General features: G+C 43.7%; 1 protein-coding gene across 1 annotated transcript in view; it reads right to left on the reverse strand.

Moving 5' to 3' along the window:
- The window catches only part of DCL2 (dicer-like 2), a 232,028-nt gene that overhangs the window by 185,239 nt on the left and 30,139 nt on the right, over positions 1-16,650 (reverse strand). Inside the window, exons 12-13 of the mRNA XM_090005046.1 lie at positions 4,645-4,837; positions 4,402-4,559 (exon numbers count right to left, since the gene is read on the reverse strand). Coding sequence (XP_089861172.1) covers positions 4,402-4,559; positions 4,645-4,837 — 351 coding nt within the window. The remainder of the gene's footprint in view (positions 1-4,401; positions 4,560-4,644; positions 4,838-16,650) is intronic.

A 16,650-nucleotide genomic window follows, 5' to 3' on the forward strand; every position in this document is an offset into this window, starting at 1 on the left:
ACGCCCTCTCTCTCGGTTACCCTTTCCCTCCCCTGTCCTCTCCAGTTCACTGAAGCCCCCTCGCCGAGCACCCAACACTGGTCACCCCGAGATCACCCCCTCCCTCGCTTCGGCCTCCTCTGAGGTAAGATCTCTCTCTCTCACACACATGTCAGTGGAGGGGCACAGGCCCCCCCCCATGCCTTCTCTTTCCCGGCAGGCAGGGCCTGCAGCCTCTTATTTTCTGCAGGCATGGGTGACACCCCCGTCGCCTCTCTGTTTCTGGCAGGCAGGGGCGACACACCTGCCGCTTCTATGTTTCCAGCAGGTAGGGGTTTTTCCCCTACCTCTCTATCTTTCGGTAGGCAAGGGCAAAGCCCATGCCTCCGCCCCCATTATATTCAGTAGGCAGGGGAAGCCCCTGCCTCTTTGTCTTTTCGGTAGGCAAGGGCGAAGCCCCTATCTCTCTACTTTTTGGCGGGCAGGGGCAAAGCCCTGCTTCTTCCTAGTTTCGACAGGAAGGGGCTTCGCAGGGGCCTCCTTTCAGTTTTTCCTGTAAGGGAGGGGATGTCGCCCCTCCCTTTTTCGCTTTTATCAGAGGAGGGGTGTTGTTGCCCCCTCCCCTTTTCGATCAGCCCAGCAGGCCTGGGGGGCCACACCCCTGCCTCTCTCAGTAGATCGGCGAGCAGGGGAACTTCCCCTATCCTTGCTTCCTTTCAGACCGGACAGTGGGCAGGGGCTGCACCCCTACCCCTTTCTCCTTTCCTTCGTTGTGCGGCGAGCAGGGACGCACCCCTGCCCTCTTTTGGGGTCTTAACCCCATTTTCTTTTTAAATTTTAAGCATGGATGATTCTCACCTTTTATTCCTTCGCAGCTCGCGCAACGGATCTCACTCGCGCGCTAAGGCCCGAGTCCTTCGTCACTTACACTCGGAGGCAATCGCAACCCCGAGACCCCCCCAAGGTAAGGGAAAGTTGCACAAAGGATAATAGGCGAACTAAAATTAAGCAACTAAAACTAAAATGGGAAAAAGGACAAAGACATACATATATATGTATATGTATATCTATATATGTACTCTTTTAACTCAAGGACGCAGTTTCGCGATCCTTGTCCTTTTTTTATTCATGTTTTTACTGCTTTCTGTTGCTGCCACGCTTTTTGTACACAAGCTTTTGCTTTTGCATTTACTTTTTGTCTTTATTGCTTCCTGTTTTTACTGTTTTCTGTCTTTACTTTGTCATCGTGCTTTAGTGCACATGCTTGCTTTCACATTTGTTATTTCTGTTTTTACTTCGCTGCCACGCTTCAGTACACAAGCTTGCTTTCGCATTTGCTTTCTGTCTTTACTGCTTTCTGTCCTTTGCCATCACGCTTCAGTGCACAGGCTTGCTTTCGCATTTTCTTTCTACCTTTACTGCTTCTATATTTACTTTGCCGCCGCGCTTCAGTGCACAGGCTTGCTTTCGCATTTGCTATTTATGTATTTACTTTGCCACAACGCTTTAGTGCACAGGCTTGCATTTTGATACATGTAATTACATAAATGCAATTCTCGCAAGGCACGCAAGAGCGCATTCCATTTTTGCTCTTTTCGAAAAGACGTGAATTTGAGTACGGATGCTACAGCCTCAAGAAGAGGAATCCTTGCACGAATTTCGGCTTCTCGATTACGCAGTCTTGCAAAGCAAAGCTTGAGAATATTGTGAGTTGTGAAATAGCAACTAAATTTCCCCAAGTTAGTACATTTGGGACAAGTGTTTCACATCCATGGCGATCTTATATCATGTATTTGTATTTCTGTTTCAAAAGACTAAACATGTCAAAATTGATTATTTACATCATGTCTTTGTGAAACTTTGTGTTGTGTATTCTTTTGAGAAACTCATACCCTTCTCATCGTAGTCGTACTTTTAGATAGTACTTTTAGACAGGTATGGTATTGTTTGTACTACAATGAGTAGGATGAGAGGTTTGTGGTAACCTTGAAACGTGAGATGGGCACTTTGTTAGAATCACATAAATAATGATGTTTCGCCTTTATAGGCAAGATGCTCGAGTTGGTTTGGAAGACCAGAGCATGTCAAGTCAAACTAAATATTTGTTGCATCATTTCTTTCCCAAACATCAAAGCTGGGGTTTCTTTGTGAGAAACCTATACCCCTCTCATTGTAGTCGTACTTTTAGACAATCACGACGTGTTAACACTACGCTAATTGAATGAGAGGTTTATGGTAACCTCGCAATGTGCAAAGGTACAATGATGACATGAAAATCACATAAATGGTGATGATTCACCTTTACAGGCAAGATGCAGGAATGGGTTGAAAGACGAGAGCATATAGAATGGGTCGTCTGACACACTCATTCGCCCGCTGTTTTCCGTCAAGGGAGAAGATAGGATGGTACAAAAACTATGATGGACAGGTTGTTAACAACCACCCTTCAAGTAAATGACTCGGTATCCTAAGTCATCAGAATTAGGGGACGGAACTAACGAAAATTATCTTAGGTGGTAGATCCCATGGACTTCTGCAGAAGTTTGATGCATCCTTTGAACGAGTAGCCTTTGAGGAATTCTCTCTCGGTCATTGGTCGTCCCCTTAGGAGCGAACTCAACTAGCTATTCGAAGTATTGAAAATACATGGCATAATAAACCCCCAGATTAGTCTTAATTATTTCTACGTTTCGTCCCTTGATATCGAAACAAAGTTATCATGTTCACAATACTTGTTGATTGTGCATCTTGGGTTAATTAACTGCTTATATCTTGTGTTAATTAATTGCTCGTATCTTGTGTTAATAAAGTGCGTATCTTATATTAGTTAACTGCTTATTTGCTTGCAAAATCAATTGCCCATGCTAGAGATATCTTATTTGCTTCTTTAAAACAAATGCTAATACTAGTTATGGCCTATTACTTGATAAAATTGCTTACCATGTTAGAATGAAATTCATATGCTTAATACGTGTGCACCTATTAGGTTTTCATGAAACTGACCCATTTTATGGGTTCAGGTGATGATTAAGTTTACGAGACGGGTGATGGCTCGGTTGCAAGATGGATTCAAGATCCCATTGTTTCTTATGGCGATCTGTGTTTAGGATACATTTTGAAGTTTAGCATTTTGTATAAAGGTTTTCTCAGGAAATCTCATTTTTTGTATAAACTCGTTATTTTCTTTTAATGCATATGGTTTTCTGAACGCTTTTTGAGGATTCTATCTAGTGTGAAATGGAGGTTTTTATGCTAACGCGCTCAATGTTGTCGACTTATCTCTTTTCTTTTTCTAAAAATCATTTTCGCTAATTTACTAAAAAAAAACTCTGAAAAATAAAAGATTTTCTAGTCTCTTTCAAATATTTTGAAAGGTTTACAGGTTCAAAATTTTGAGGCGTTACAACAAGGGACCCAAGGAAGGGCTCCCATATAGACATTGGAGCAGAGTTACCGAAAGCACCTAGGTAAAAGGGGAAGCGCGCTTCGGAAGCACGAAACATCGCGCTTCCGAAGCGTGAGGGGAAGCGTCCACCTTTTTTGGGAAGCGCACTTCCCTTTTATTGGAAGCGCGCTTCCCTTTTATTGGAAGCGCGCTTCCCTTTTATTGGAAGCGTGCTTCCCCATTTTTCCCATTTTTTTCGCTTCCCCTTCGCTTCTGGTTCGCTTCCTAGGTCGCTTCCGATTCGCTCCTTAGGTCGCTTCTGAGACGGTTCGGAATTTTCTTCTAAGTGGTCCCACGCTTCCCCGCTTCCTAAATTTTTGAAAGTGCCTTGCTTCCCGCTTCCACTTCCTGTATCGCTTCTCGCTCTCGCTTCCTCGACTGGTAACTCTGCATTGGAGCCCCTCCAACGGTCACATTTATGATCGTTGGAGGGGTCCAACGTCTATATGGTGGACTCCTCCAAACAATAAAAAGAACAAGAAAAAAGAAAAGAAAAGAAAAAGTAAAAAGAAGAAAAAGAAAAAACATATTCAAGTGTGTGATACATGTGGAAAGACAGTTTTACCCCTAGAGGGTATTACAAAGAAATATATATATATATATGTGTGTGTGTGTGTGTGTGTGTGTGTGTGTGTGTGAGAGAGAGAGAGAGAGAGATACAATTTAACAGGTACAAGACAGTGCTCCATAAATTTATTCATTATTTATTTGCTTGGTACACAATCGATACTTCTCTCTTTCTCCTTTTAAGATATCAGAAAGGAGATACAATAAAGTAGAAGAAGAGTATACAAAAAGCAACAACTCTTTAATTTATTTTGAAGAACCCATGATTGAGTGTATAGAAATCTGCAGAGCAATATATTGCACTTTTCCTATCTTTTTTGTGCATAAAGATGAGGATTCCCAGAGTTTAATAGAAAGACATGCTGGAGAGCAATGGTAAGCTGGACAAGAAAGAAACCCAAGGATATCACCTGGTAATCAATATGTAGTCTGATCCGTGCATCCTTGCACGTCCTCGAGACTGTATGAAACTGCGAACAGTGACTGCAGGATCAAATCTTATAACCAAGTTGCAATGACTAACATCCAAGCCCTCCTCAAGAATCTGAGTAGCAACAATGATATTCACCTACATGAATATCAAATGACAAGAAATCATAAGAAACTGATATAGATATCATAAATCAATATCAACAATAAGCAATAGCTGCCACCTTCCCATCACGAAATGCATCAACAATTTGGATCTGCTCTTTTCTACTTTGGAATTGCAAACCAAATGAGTTCCCAGCCATGTAACCTGATTGCCAATCAGAAAACTGTTGCAACTGAGTCAATAGGTGATGCAGCACCATTGCAGTTATCACCCTTTGTACAAATATGATGCATCTCATGTCCTTCATACCCCTAGGAATGGAAGGAAAGAAAGGAACAATATGGATGTATAAAAAGTTGAAGATTCTCCCAATGAAGAAACACACCATTAGACAAGATAAAAGGAAAAAAACGCAAGTTAAAAGAAATGGATTGAAATTCAACGTGACTGCATTCAACACCATCTTTTAAATGGTTCTGGTGTGAATGCAAGGACAATCTTATAACCATTATGAAGGAATTCAACAGGAATGCGACTGCTTGGGATTCTGAACAGAACTTCACTTGTTCTCAATCCAAAAGAGCCGGAAGCAGAGGACATTGACCAGTTCAGACCAATCTCACTCCTTGGTTGTCTATATAAGATTTCAATGAAGATACTTGTTTTAAAACTCAAGTGGTGAATATCTGATTTCACCCACCTAATGTGTTCATAGCTGGTCACAGGATTCATGAATGTGCACTAATTGTAATGAAGTCATCCACTCAATAATCACCTCCAGGTTCCAGTATTCATCCTTAAAGTTGATATTGCGAAGGCCTCCGATTCAGAGAGAAGTGTGTGGGATTTGAGAACAAGTGGTCACTCAAGTGGGAAGTCATCCCCAAGTAGGACCTGCACTCCGGAAATAGGGGAAGTCGTCCTTCAAGTGGGACCCACAGGTCGAGCGCCCCTCTTGGTTTAAACAAAGGAGCCTGTGGGCCCACATGGGGGACGACTTCCCCTATTTCTGGAGAGTGGAAACATGTGTGGGCTGGTTTATGAAGGCCCAAAAAGCAGAAGGTTTAGCTAAATTTGGCCAAGTCAAGGAGGTATTACCTAAGGCTAAGAAGGTGTTATCTAATTTTGGTTTGAGCCTTAGGAGGTGTTATCCAATTTTAGAGTAGGTCTACATAGATTTAGCATTTTTCTAATTATTTCAACTTATAACTTGTAAAGGAGTTAAGAGCCTCTCTTGTGCCTATATATAGGCCTCATTTCCAGCCTTATCAATGAAGGAAAAAAAGTGAATTTGAATCCCTCTCTCAACTCTTCTCTCTCTCTAGCTCAGACCCCCTCTAGGGTGCCTCTCTCTCTCTCACTCTCTCTTGTGAATCCCTGTCCCCTAGACTCGTCTCTCTCTATAAGGGTTGATCCCTCTCAATTGGGTGAGTTGACCCCTTAAGTGTGTTTGTTCTTCCAAGTGGACCAAGGTGCAGTCTAGGACCACCCAAACTGGTGTAGTCAACTTCCAACAATGGCAGTCTCGACTCTCTCCAGCCCCAATCATGGAACTCAGACCTTCTCCAGCTGAATCATGCTGGTAGCAAACTCTCACCCACTCTACCCAACCTCTGTAAGTCGTCCCAGACCTTACCTTAGCCCCCAAACCGAGTTTAGTAGCCCATAACCCAAATCTGCCCAAAACCCAAAAATTGACGAACCCTGGTTTTGGTTAGACATAGAAAAATCACCCAGCCCAAACCGTTGCGCCTCTGGGTCTTAAATTTTGACCCAACCTTCCTTAGGATCTCTAGTTTAATCCCATCCAAAAAATCCTGATTTTAACATATCGCAGTTCTGAGATATTGATTTTCCAAACTGGGTTTGTCTGAACCAAACTCAGTCATGCCTGCAGAAAAATGTGTGTCTTATCCTTGTTGTATTTCCCAGAATATTGATCCTCTGACCCTCAAATTTTACTCGAACCTAGTCCAAAGTGTCTGGAAACTTCCCCTAAATTTTGAGAATTTTTTGTAGCGTCATTTGGACACAATGAATTTTCTTCTGAAACTTGTCAGTCAGCTTGCACCTTGTTACCTGGTTTTGACTTTGACCTAAACCTAACGGAGCCTACCCGCTATCCAAAATACCTAACTCAGGCCCAACCGCAAAACGGGAACACATTAACTGGTATCAGAGCCAACGATCCTTCAATCCTCTACATTTTGGAAATCAACTCTGGTGATGGATCCCAAATTCACCAACCAGATCGCCAAGAGGACCAACACCAAAGTCGGTGGTATTCGCATGGCTAGTTTTGAAGCTGAACTTCAACAAGCCATGAACTTGCTGCAGCGAATGTAATATCGTGTATTTTCACACTTTGTAAAATTTGAGATTTTTGCAAAAATTTGGCCAAATATAGAAGAAAAATCGTTTGATTCTAGATTTTTGGCTGATGCTTTGGAATCTGAGCTTGGCCCAGGTCTCATTGTCAAGGCCTAAACAAGCCAATCGAAACGTGAGAAAAAGTTTTATTTGCAACCTTTAAATTCAAGCAAAATTCAAGCAAAATTCAGAATTTATATTTATTCTATATATCGTTGGACGCGTCTCAAAATTCTGAGCGTAACACTATTTTATTTTCCTTGATTCGAGTTACGGTTGGCCTAAAAATCATATTTTTTTTTAAATTGAGCAGTTTATCAGTTCAAATTGGGATTTGGATCGGATCGGATCTAATGGATTTGATCCAAATTAATATGGATTTGGACACTACCCAAGACCCATATTAATCTGGCATTGATCCAACTTAAGACCCATTTGGATTTTTTAGATGGATTTGGATCTTGGATCCAGATCCAAATTCATGCCCAACAATTTTTCCAACTTTAAATTTATTAAAAACCTTTAAATTGGAGTTAATTCATGTTAAGAAGCCGCTCAAGTTAATTTGGTAATTTTTGGAAGCTTCTGAAAATTTATTTATTATTTAATATTAAATAACTAATTAATTAATCCATTTAATTTTGAAAATTTAATTTGACAATTGTTTAGGACTCTAAGTAGAGCCCTTAAACCCATATAAAATCACTTTAGAAGTGTTATGGTTCAATAATATAATTTATTAAAGCTTTTAGGTATTTATTTATAAATAATAATTAATTAATTAATTAATTTTAATTAATTTCAAGATTTTTTTAGAGTGTTTAGGACTCTTAGTAGAGCCCTTAAACACACTTATAAGCATCTAAGAAGGTTTTAGAAAGCCTAATAAAATGAAATTTTAAAAAAGTCAAACACTTGGAGAGTTTCGAAATTTTCGGAACTCTAAGAGAGAAGAGAGTTTCAACTGAGGTTGCATTCTCTTCTTCAGCCCATCTAGAGCTCTATAAATAAGTTAAAAAAAAGGGAGAAAAGAGGGAAAGAGAGAAAAGGAGAGGAAAAGAGAGGAAGAAGAGAGCTTCTTCTCTGCCGTCGTTTTCACCATTGTGTTCTTATTCTCTTTTTGATCTTTGTATAAGGTACGGGTCTTTCTCTTGAATCGAATGAGAAAAGAGCATGGGTTTGTTTTTCATGCAATATTTTGGCAAAAAACTTTGGGGAAAGAGTAAATCTGGATATTTACTCTAAATGGGGATGTTATGTTTCGCTTTTCCAGGATTTATTTTGGAAAAAAATACATATATTGATGCTCATATTCGTGGAATCCCTAAATCGGGACAGATTTGCCATGTTTGTAACATGCGCAAATCTGACCCAGATTTAGTGCATGAGAAATCTTGAAAATGGGTTCTCAAAACAAGCATGTGCATGTATTTTTATGAATGAATGTGTTTGTACATGCATGCCTAGCTGAAGATCTGCATAACATTGGTTATTTGTTGATGAATCTACGAAAATCTGAATTTGCTCATATTTCTGAATATGGAAAGGCATATACATGTTTATTTGATTTTCGAGTCCACGTACTTGAGCATATCTGCTCATAAACCAGCCTGTACATGCATGCTGAAATATTTTTTCTGAACATGAATGTATTCCTTATCAAAAAAAAATTTAATATATGACCGGGGCCTTATGTTTGGTCCGGTCGACAGGCCAATCGGTCTGGTCCGGTCGGCTGGTCAGGTCTGGCCAGACCTGGCAGCGCCATGACAGGCCTGCCAGGCCCAGCTGAACTGGGTTCAGCTGGCCTGGTTTGGCCTGCCGAGCTCGCAGGGTCGGCTGGGAAAATACTTTACAGAAAAAAAATGGGGGTTTTATGGTTGCAGCCGGGTAGGCTGGGGCCCTGTCAGTCCCAGTCCAGCCGAGTCCCAGCCACTCGGCTGGACTGGTGCAGGTCTGGCAGGCCCAGGCCAGGCGGCACGCTTTTAAAAAGAATTATATATATACGTCTTTTTTTGTTATAAAATCTGGTTTTCAAAGAGCCCCAGCCAACCTACTGTTTGCTGGGAAACTTGCCCTAGCAGGGCCCAGTCAATTGAGTTGGCTGGGCCGGGTACTTTCAAAAAATAAGGTTTTTATTTTTTTTTTCTGAGCCCCAGCCAACTGTCAGTCAGTTGGGTACAGACTTGGCTTTAGCCCTAGCCGACTGTCAGTTGGCTGGGCATGTGATATGATAATGGCAGTCAATATATATAGAAAGTTTTTCGTGTGTGTGAGAGCTGCAGCTGGGCAGCCTGGCAGCCCAGTCGAGTGGCTCGGCTGGGCAGGCATGGGCCCTGTGTAATAACCTTATTTTTTACCTTAGTTAATTGAGAATTTTTTTTATAATACGTAAATGGGCCTGGGATCTACACTACGGATCCAAGACCCAGATAGGATCCTTATGTATATAGGTATAATACCTTATATATATATATATATACTTTACACAAGTATATCAGGGGATCTACGATTGGATCCATACGGATCCAATTCGTGGATCCATACTGCGTGGGTAGTAGTGCAGGTCCAAAACCGCGGTCGGACTTGGATCCCGAGTCTCAGACCCGGACTTGGCCCGCACACTGCAAAAAAAAAAGGGTAAAAAGGCAACCCGATATGGGTTGCCCGATAAAACAGAAAACAAAAGTTAGGGTTCAGAGAGAGAACCCTAACTGAAATCGTATGAGAGGGGGTGGGCAGGAGCGCAGCCACTGGAGTGAGGGTAACGACCTCCTTTTTTCTCGGGAGGCCACCTTCCTTCTAAAAGGGGGGTCCCGAACCCTTTTTCTCTCTCACCCTCGTGCTCTCTTCCCCTCATCTCTCATCTCTTGTTCTCCCGTTCCCTCTCTGTTTCCCCAAATCTCTCCCTGTCTCTTTCTCTCTCGCGCGCGACGTGAAGGGGTGAAGCTGGGGACGCGACCCCTTGTTCGGCAGCAGAGTCACCGGAGGCGGTGATATCAACTCCTCACGGTAGCAGCCCCAAGCATCGGAAGAGGTATAGTGCTTCTCTTGAATCTAGGCGAGGGATTGAATATTGGTTTGATCCCGTGTAATCTTTCGAGACGAGAATCCATGGAAACCCTCTAGATGGCTGTTTTTCTTCAAGAATCATGGGGGCGAACCATGGATCGTTCCCCATGGCCCAATTGCTTACTTTTGCATCTACTTTTCTTGTTCCTTTTAAACAAAAAATCATGTGTATGTTGAATCTACAGGGACTGATTTCTTTCTTGTTGAATCTTAGTTTTTGTTTGGATTAACTTCGTAGTTTCAATTTGGGCATCGTGTCTTGGGTGGGATTCATGTTTCTTGGTTTGGATACGTATCCTTGGATGGGATTCACAATTCTTGGAGTAGATTCATGACCTTGAATTTGATTCACGTCAGGGGTGTAAATCTTAAGCTGTGTTTCCTTACTGAAAAAAAAAAAGAGGTTCACGCTGAATTTTGTTCAGCCAAGTAATGGGCGAACGTGTACCTAAGTTGGATTGCCATTACACAGTCCAACTCATGTTCTGTTTAAGACTTAAACTGGGTATATTTGCCTGCGTGTTTCTTTGTTTTCTCGGGCTGAGAGCACACAGGACTGATAATTATAGTCTGTGTCCTTTCCGGAATGAAGTTTCACGTTGAGTGAAGCTTGATTCGGGTGGAACAGCAACCATGATCATAATAAGGCTGTTTTACACATCATCTATGATCATAATAAGATTGATTTTACACAATAAGAAGCGACACTACGGTTGAGACTAATTCTGTGTAACGGCTTTTCTTAACAAAATCGACTTCTCTGTCCAGAATTAAGAAAAGGGAAATTTGTATAGTGCTTAACTGAAATTTTGACTGGGGAAATTTGTATTAGGTAACCACTTACATGGGCTGTTTCAGTGCTGAACAGAAAATAAAATTTCTGTTATAGAACTGTGTGTGTGGCTTGTACTGACGCTGAAATCGGCATATAAGCAGCATGGACGCGTGTTGGTACACGTGCATTAAGTTACCTATGTCCGTCATGGTTAGTTCTGTCCCTATAGTGTATATACGTGATTGGTTCTGTTAAACAGATTTATTATATGAATCATGTGTAAGCCCCATATGAATGCTACCTGAAATCGTGAACTCTGGATAAGAATCTGCTCATGTTAGTCGGTCCTTATGTGTTTCCCACATGCTTTCCTTTTTGGTATAGACCCATAGCATTATGCAAACCAAAATTTTTATGAAAGCTTATGCAGTTTCAACATAATCGGAGGATTTTTTTTTTTTGGACGGTCAACTCCAGCAGATCCGGTCGGCTGGACTGGTTGACAGGCCCAATCGGCTGGACTGATTTGACTAGTCAGCTGGTAGGTTGCCCGGTCCGGGATTGATAAGCCCGACCAATTACTCTAGCGTATGCAGAAACCTACACTTTTGACATGTGGGGATGCAAAAAAAATTCTCAGTATTGCATTGTCCTGGTTACGCAATCATGAATGTGATCATATACTGTCAGGTCATTGATATCTTGTAATTAACGTAAGCATGTGCACTTGATGAGAATGTGTAATTATTTGCATACTCACACACTCAAATGAGGTCTGCATTGGCACGATTACACGTATGTGATGTAAGAAACACACATGATAAAGATGCATATGATAGAGAAATGACATACTTATGATTGGCTTTATGTTGCATGGGTTTACGTGCATTTGGTGCCTTACTATGGTGTTTTGAGTAAGACATAACTTTGGTTTTGATATGTGATGCATTGATGGCCTAAATGGACCATCACCAGTCTAGAGAGCCGTGGGTTTGGTTGCTTTTCATATATATTTAATTGCATCACTTAAACCACATATGTTGGTATTGCCACTACTACACTGTTCTTGTTGTTCCCACAGGCTGGAGTCGAGTAAGGGTCCTCGCAGGGGTGGAATGCGAGTTTTTTACCTTTACTTTTGCATATGGATTGTTGGCAATATATGTAGCAGCCCTATTGTCACACATCATCAACATAGGTAGGGATACTTTCTCCTGAAGCTCGGTCAAGACTAATTTTATCCACATAATCTCAGTTGCAGTATGGGACATTGCTCGGTATTCAGATTCAGCACTCGACCTGGCTACAACGGTTTGTTTTTTACTCCTCCAGGTAACAAGAATTACTCCCACAAACACACAAAATCCAGATGTTGACTTCCTATCTTCAACAGATCCTGCATAATCCGCGTCAGTGTAGGCAACAACGTCCAAAGATGGATTTCGTTTAAACAACAGACCTTTACCAGGAGATGCCTTTAAGTACCGAATAACCATCATAGCTGCATCCCAGTGAACTTTTGTAGGTTTGTCCATGAACTGACTGATTTTACTCACAGCTAATGAAATGTCAGGTCTAGTAACAGTCACATATAGTAACTTACCCACCAAGGATCTAAAGCTGGCACTGCCCACATACTCAGACTTCTCATCGAACATGTGAGTTTTGGGATCCATTGGAATATTAGCTGGCTTGGCTCCTAGCATTCCAGTTTCTTTTAATAAGTCCAACACATACTTTCTTTGAGACAACACTAAGCCCTCTTTGTTTCTTGCAACTTCGATACCCAGAAAATATCGAAGGTGACCAAGATCTTTAGTAACAAAGTATTTTTGATGAAGTTCGCTCGCTCCCGACTAAACTCTTGTTGCTAGAGGGAGAGTGGTAAAACTCCTTGCATCCTCCACGAGGATGCTTGTAAGGCATGCGCAAAGAGCAAGAACCTGCGCGTCATCTGCAATAGCAAGACAATACCAACACATATGCAAAAGCAAGAGCCTAGGCACAGAGCGCGACGGCAAGGTAAAGGCAGTAAGCAGAAGTGCAACGCTAAATCTCGTCGCGATGCGTGACGACAAGTAAAAACTGATAGAAGGTAAAGAGCAAGGATTGCGAAACCGCATCCTTGAGTGAAGTGCGTACTCGTATAGAAATATATATATTTGTATATATATATATATTCATTTAATGGTCGTTTTTAGTTTAATTGAACTTAATTCAATTATCCAAGTCTTCCATGCAATCTTCCCCTACCTTGGAGGGTTACGAGCTTGCTGACGTCTGCGGACGTACACGATTGACGGCTCGGGTTGCAGAGCGCGAGTGGGATCCGTCGTAGCTGAAAATATGCGATATTGACATGCAAACCCAGACAAAAGCAAAAGCAAGGCAAAGACTCGACTTCTCTGATACATAGGGCTGGGGCCATCTGTCCCAAATGACTCGAAAAAAAAAAAGAATGGGGCAGGGCCAAATGGGCCTTGCCGCCTAAAGAGGGATGTAGTCAATGAGAGCAAATGACTCACGTTTACTAGGAATTCCTCGCTGGAGACCAACAATTGTAATGATCTGTCCCCATTACGATGTAGCTTCCAAAGATTCCCCCGGGCATGTCGACCAAGGGTATAGGCTCGCGCACAAAGGGGTAGGGGGGCATCGGCCCCTGTTGGCAAACAGAAAGGCAAGGGCCGATGGCCCCTGTTGGCGAACAAAAAGGTAGGGGCCGATGGCCCCTGCTGGCACACAGAAAGACAGGGGCTGATGGCCCTTGCTGGCAAAAAGAAAGGCAGGGGCCTATGGCCCCTGCTGACAAAAAGAAAGGCAGGAGCCTATGGCCCCTGCTCGTAAAAAGGAAGGCAGAGGCCGACGGCCCCTGTTGGCAAACGAAAGGCAGGGGCCAAAGGCCCCTGCTGACAAGAAGAAAGGCAGGGGCCATAGGCCCCTGCTGGCAAACGAAAGGCAGGGGCCATAGGCCCCTGCTGACAAAACGAAAGGCAGGGGCCATAGGCCCCTGCTAGCGCAACTAAAAGGGGTAGGGAGGAGGGGCTCGACCCCTCCCCTGTTGTAGCAGAGAGCAGGGAAGAGGGCTCGGCCCCTTCCCTGCCGTACAGAAGCAGGGAAGAGGGGCTCGACCCCTCCCCTGCCGTACGGAAGTAGGGAGGAGGCTCCGCCCCTCCCCTGCCGTATGAAAGTAGGGAGGAGGCTCAGCCCTCCCCTCCCTGTGTAGCGGAGAAACGAGGGGGAAGGAATGAGAGAGAGAAAGAGAGACGTAAAGAGGAGAAGAGGAAGAACGTACCTGGGGAGGCTGTCGAAGAGAAGCCCGCCGGAGTACGCGTGTCGCCGATGGCCGCGGGTCACCTGCGTCGGCGACAATGGACGAGCGAGAGGGAGAGAGTCTTGAAGAGACGAGAGGGTGAGAGACGGTGAGGGGGTTTCGTAACCCCCTCCCCCTGCCTCGCTGTCTTAAAAGGCAGGCGAGAGGCGGTGGTTTGGGTCGAGTTTGGATCCAGCCCGAACCAAAACATAAATTTTTTTTTTGCTACATCCTACCCTCCTTAAAATAATTTCGTCCGCGAAATTTCTATTGCATAATTTGGTCAAAATACAAGTCAGGGTATTTATCCCTGATATCAGACTCAGGCTCCCATGTACATTCATTAATTCCATGGTGTTGCCAACGTACTTTTACAAGAGAAATCGTCTTCGATCTCAGCACTTGGTCTCGACGATCAACGATTGCCACGGGTCTTTCCTCGAACGTCAAGTCTCTTTGGATATCCACATCATCATAATGAATGATGTGCGATGGGTCGTGAACGTATCTTCTCAGCATAGATACGTGAAAGACGTTGTGGATCTGAGCGTACTGAGGAGGTAGCGCAACGCGGTAAGCCGATCCGATCCAGGATATCAAAAGGTCCGACGAATCGCGGACTCAGCTTTCCTTTCTTCTCGAACCGGAAAACGCTCTTTGTAGGAGATACCTTAACAAAAACCATATCTCCCGTTGAGAACACTAGCTTTCTACGTCGACGATCGGCATAACACTTCTGCCGACTTTGCGCGGTACACAGACGTTCACTGATCATCTGCACTTGCTGAGTATAGTGTTGTAGCACTATAGGTGCATCTAGCATCCGTTCACCAACCTCATCCCAGTACACAGGTGATCGACAAGGCTTCCCGTACAAGGCTTCGTACGGGGCCATGCCGATACTCGCATGATAACTTTTATTGTACGCGAATTCTGCCAACCCGGTATGAGAGTCTCATTCTCCCTTCCAGTCTAACATGCACGCTCGCAGCATGTCCTCCAAAGTCTGAATCGTGCGTTCAGATTGTCCATCGGTCTGAGGGTGGAAGCCAGTGCTGAATTCTAGCTTTGTGCCCAAGGCCAACTGCAGTTGCCCCCAAAACCTGTAGGTGAACCTCGGGTCACGATCGGAGATGATTGACACAAGAACACCGTGCAATCTCACAATCTCCCTGACATAAAGGTCTGCCAAGCATTCCAACGACTGACTGAGCCGTATAGGGAGGAAATGCGCCGATTTAGTGAGTCGATCCACGATCACCCAAATCGCATCGTGTTTCCTCCGCGTCCTCGGCAAACCAACGATGAAGTCCATCGTGATGTCCTCCCACATCCATTGTGGAATCTCCATCTGCTGCATCACTCCGTCTGGTCGCTGGTGCTCGATCTTAACCTGTTGACAAGTCAAGCACTTCGAAACGTACTCGGCTACGTCCCGCTTCATTCCATTCCACCAATATCTGCGCTGCAAATCGTTGAACATCTTTGTGCCGCCCGGGTGAATCGTGTACTTGGACTTGTGGGCCTCAGCGAGAATCTCATCTCTCAAAATAGGATCTTCTGGCACCCAGAGACGATCCTTATGCCAAACACCTCCTTCCTCACTCAGTCGGAAGGGGGCATCGGCCCGCTGCGCTAGAGCCTTCAACTTTTCGTACTGCGCATCGTTCTTCTGACTGACAAAGATCTTTGACAATAGCTCAGACTGAGCTACCATGCTGGAAAGACTGATCGAAACTGGAGTGACCGTAAACGGTTCCCACGATATCAGATCCTCGATCAGCTTTCACCCCACAAATAACAAATTAACGGAAACGCTGGGAGACTTGCGGCTCAGAGCGTCGGCCACAACGTTTGCTTTTCCTGGGTGGTAGGACAAGGTAAAGTCATAATCCTTGAGGAATTCCAGCCAACGTCGCTGCCTCATATTCAGCTCCTTCTGCGAGAACAAATATTTTAGGCTCTTATGATCTGTAAAAGCCTCGAACCGCTCCCCATACAAATAGTGTTGCCATATCTTCAATGCGAAGACCACCGCTGCCAACTCCAAATCATGAGTCGGATAATTCTTCTTATGTATTTTAAGTTGTCGCGATGCATAGGCGATCACTCTATCGTTCTGCATTAAAACGCAACCCAAACCTGTCCCAGAAGCGTCGGTGTAAATCACGAAGCCGCCTTGACCCGAAGGTAAGGCCAAAATAGGAGCAGTCGTAAGGCGTTCCTTCAACATCTGAAAACTGCTCTCGCAGATGTCATCCCACACGAACTTAGCTTCTTTCTTCAGGAGTTGCGTCAAGGTTAGAGAGATCTTAGAAAAGTCCTGGATAAATCTTCGGTAATACCCAGCTAATCCAAGAAAACTCTGAATGTCACGAACATTCCTCGGCTGCTGCCAACAGAGTACAGCCTCGACTTTCGCTGGATCCACGAACACACCTTCCTTGGAGATGACATGTCCCAAAAACATGATCTCCTCGAGCCAAAACTCGCACTTAGAGTACTTAGCGAACAACCGCTCCTTTCTCAAGGTTTCGAGAATAACTCTCAAGTGCTCACGATGTTGCTCCCAGCTATCAGAACACACCAAGATG

The sequence above is a fragment of the Nuphar pumila genome, chromosome 4 (assembly GCF_984573655.1).
Source record: "Nuphar pumila chromosome 4, dmNupPumi1.hap1.1, whole genome shotgun sequence".
In the NCBI taxonomy this organism is placed as follows: Eukaryota; Viridiplantae; Streptophyta; class Magnoliopsida; order Nymphaeales; family Nymphaeaceae; genus Nuphar; species Nuphar pumila.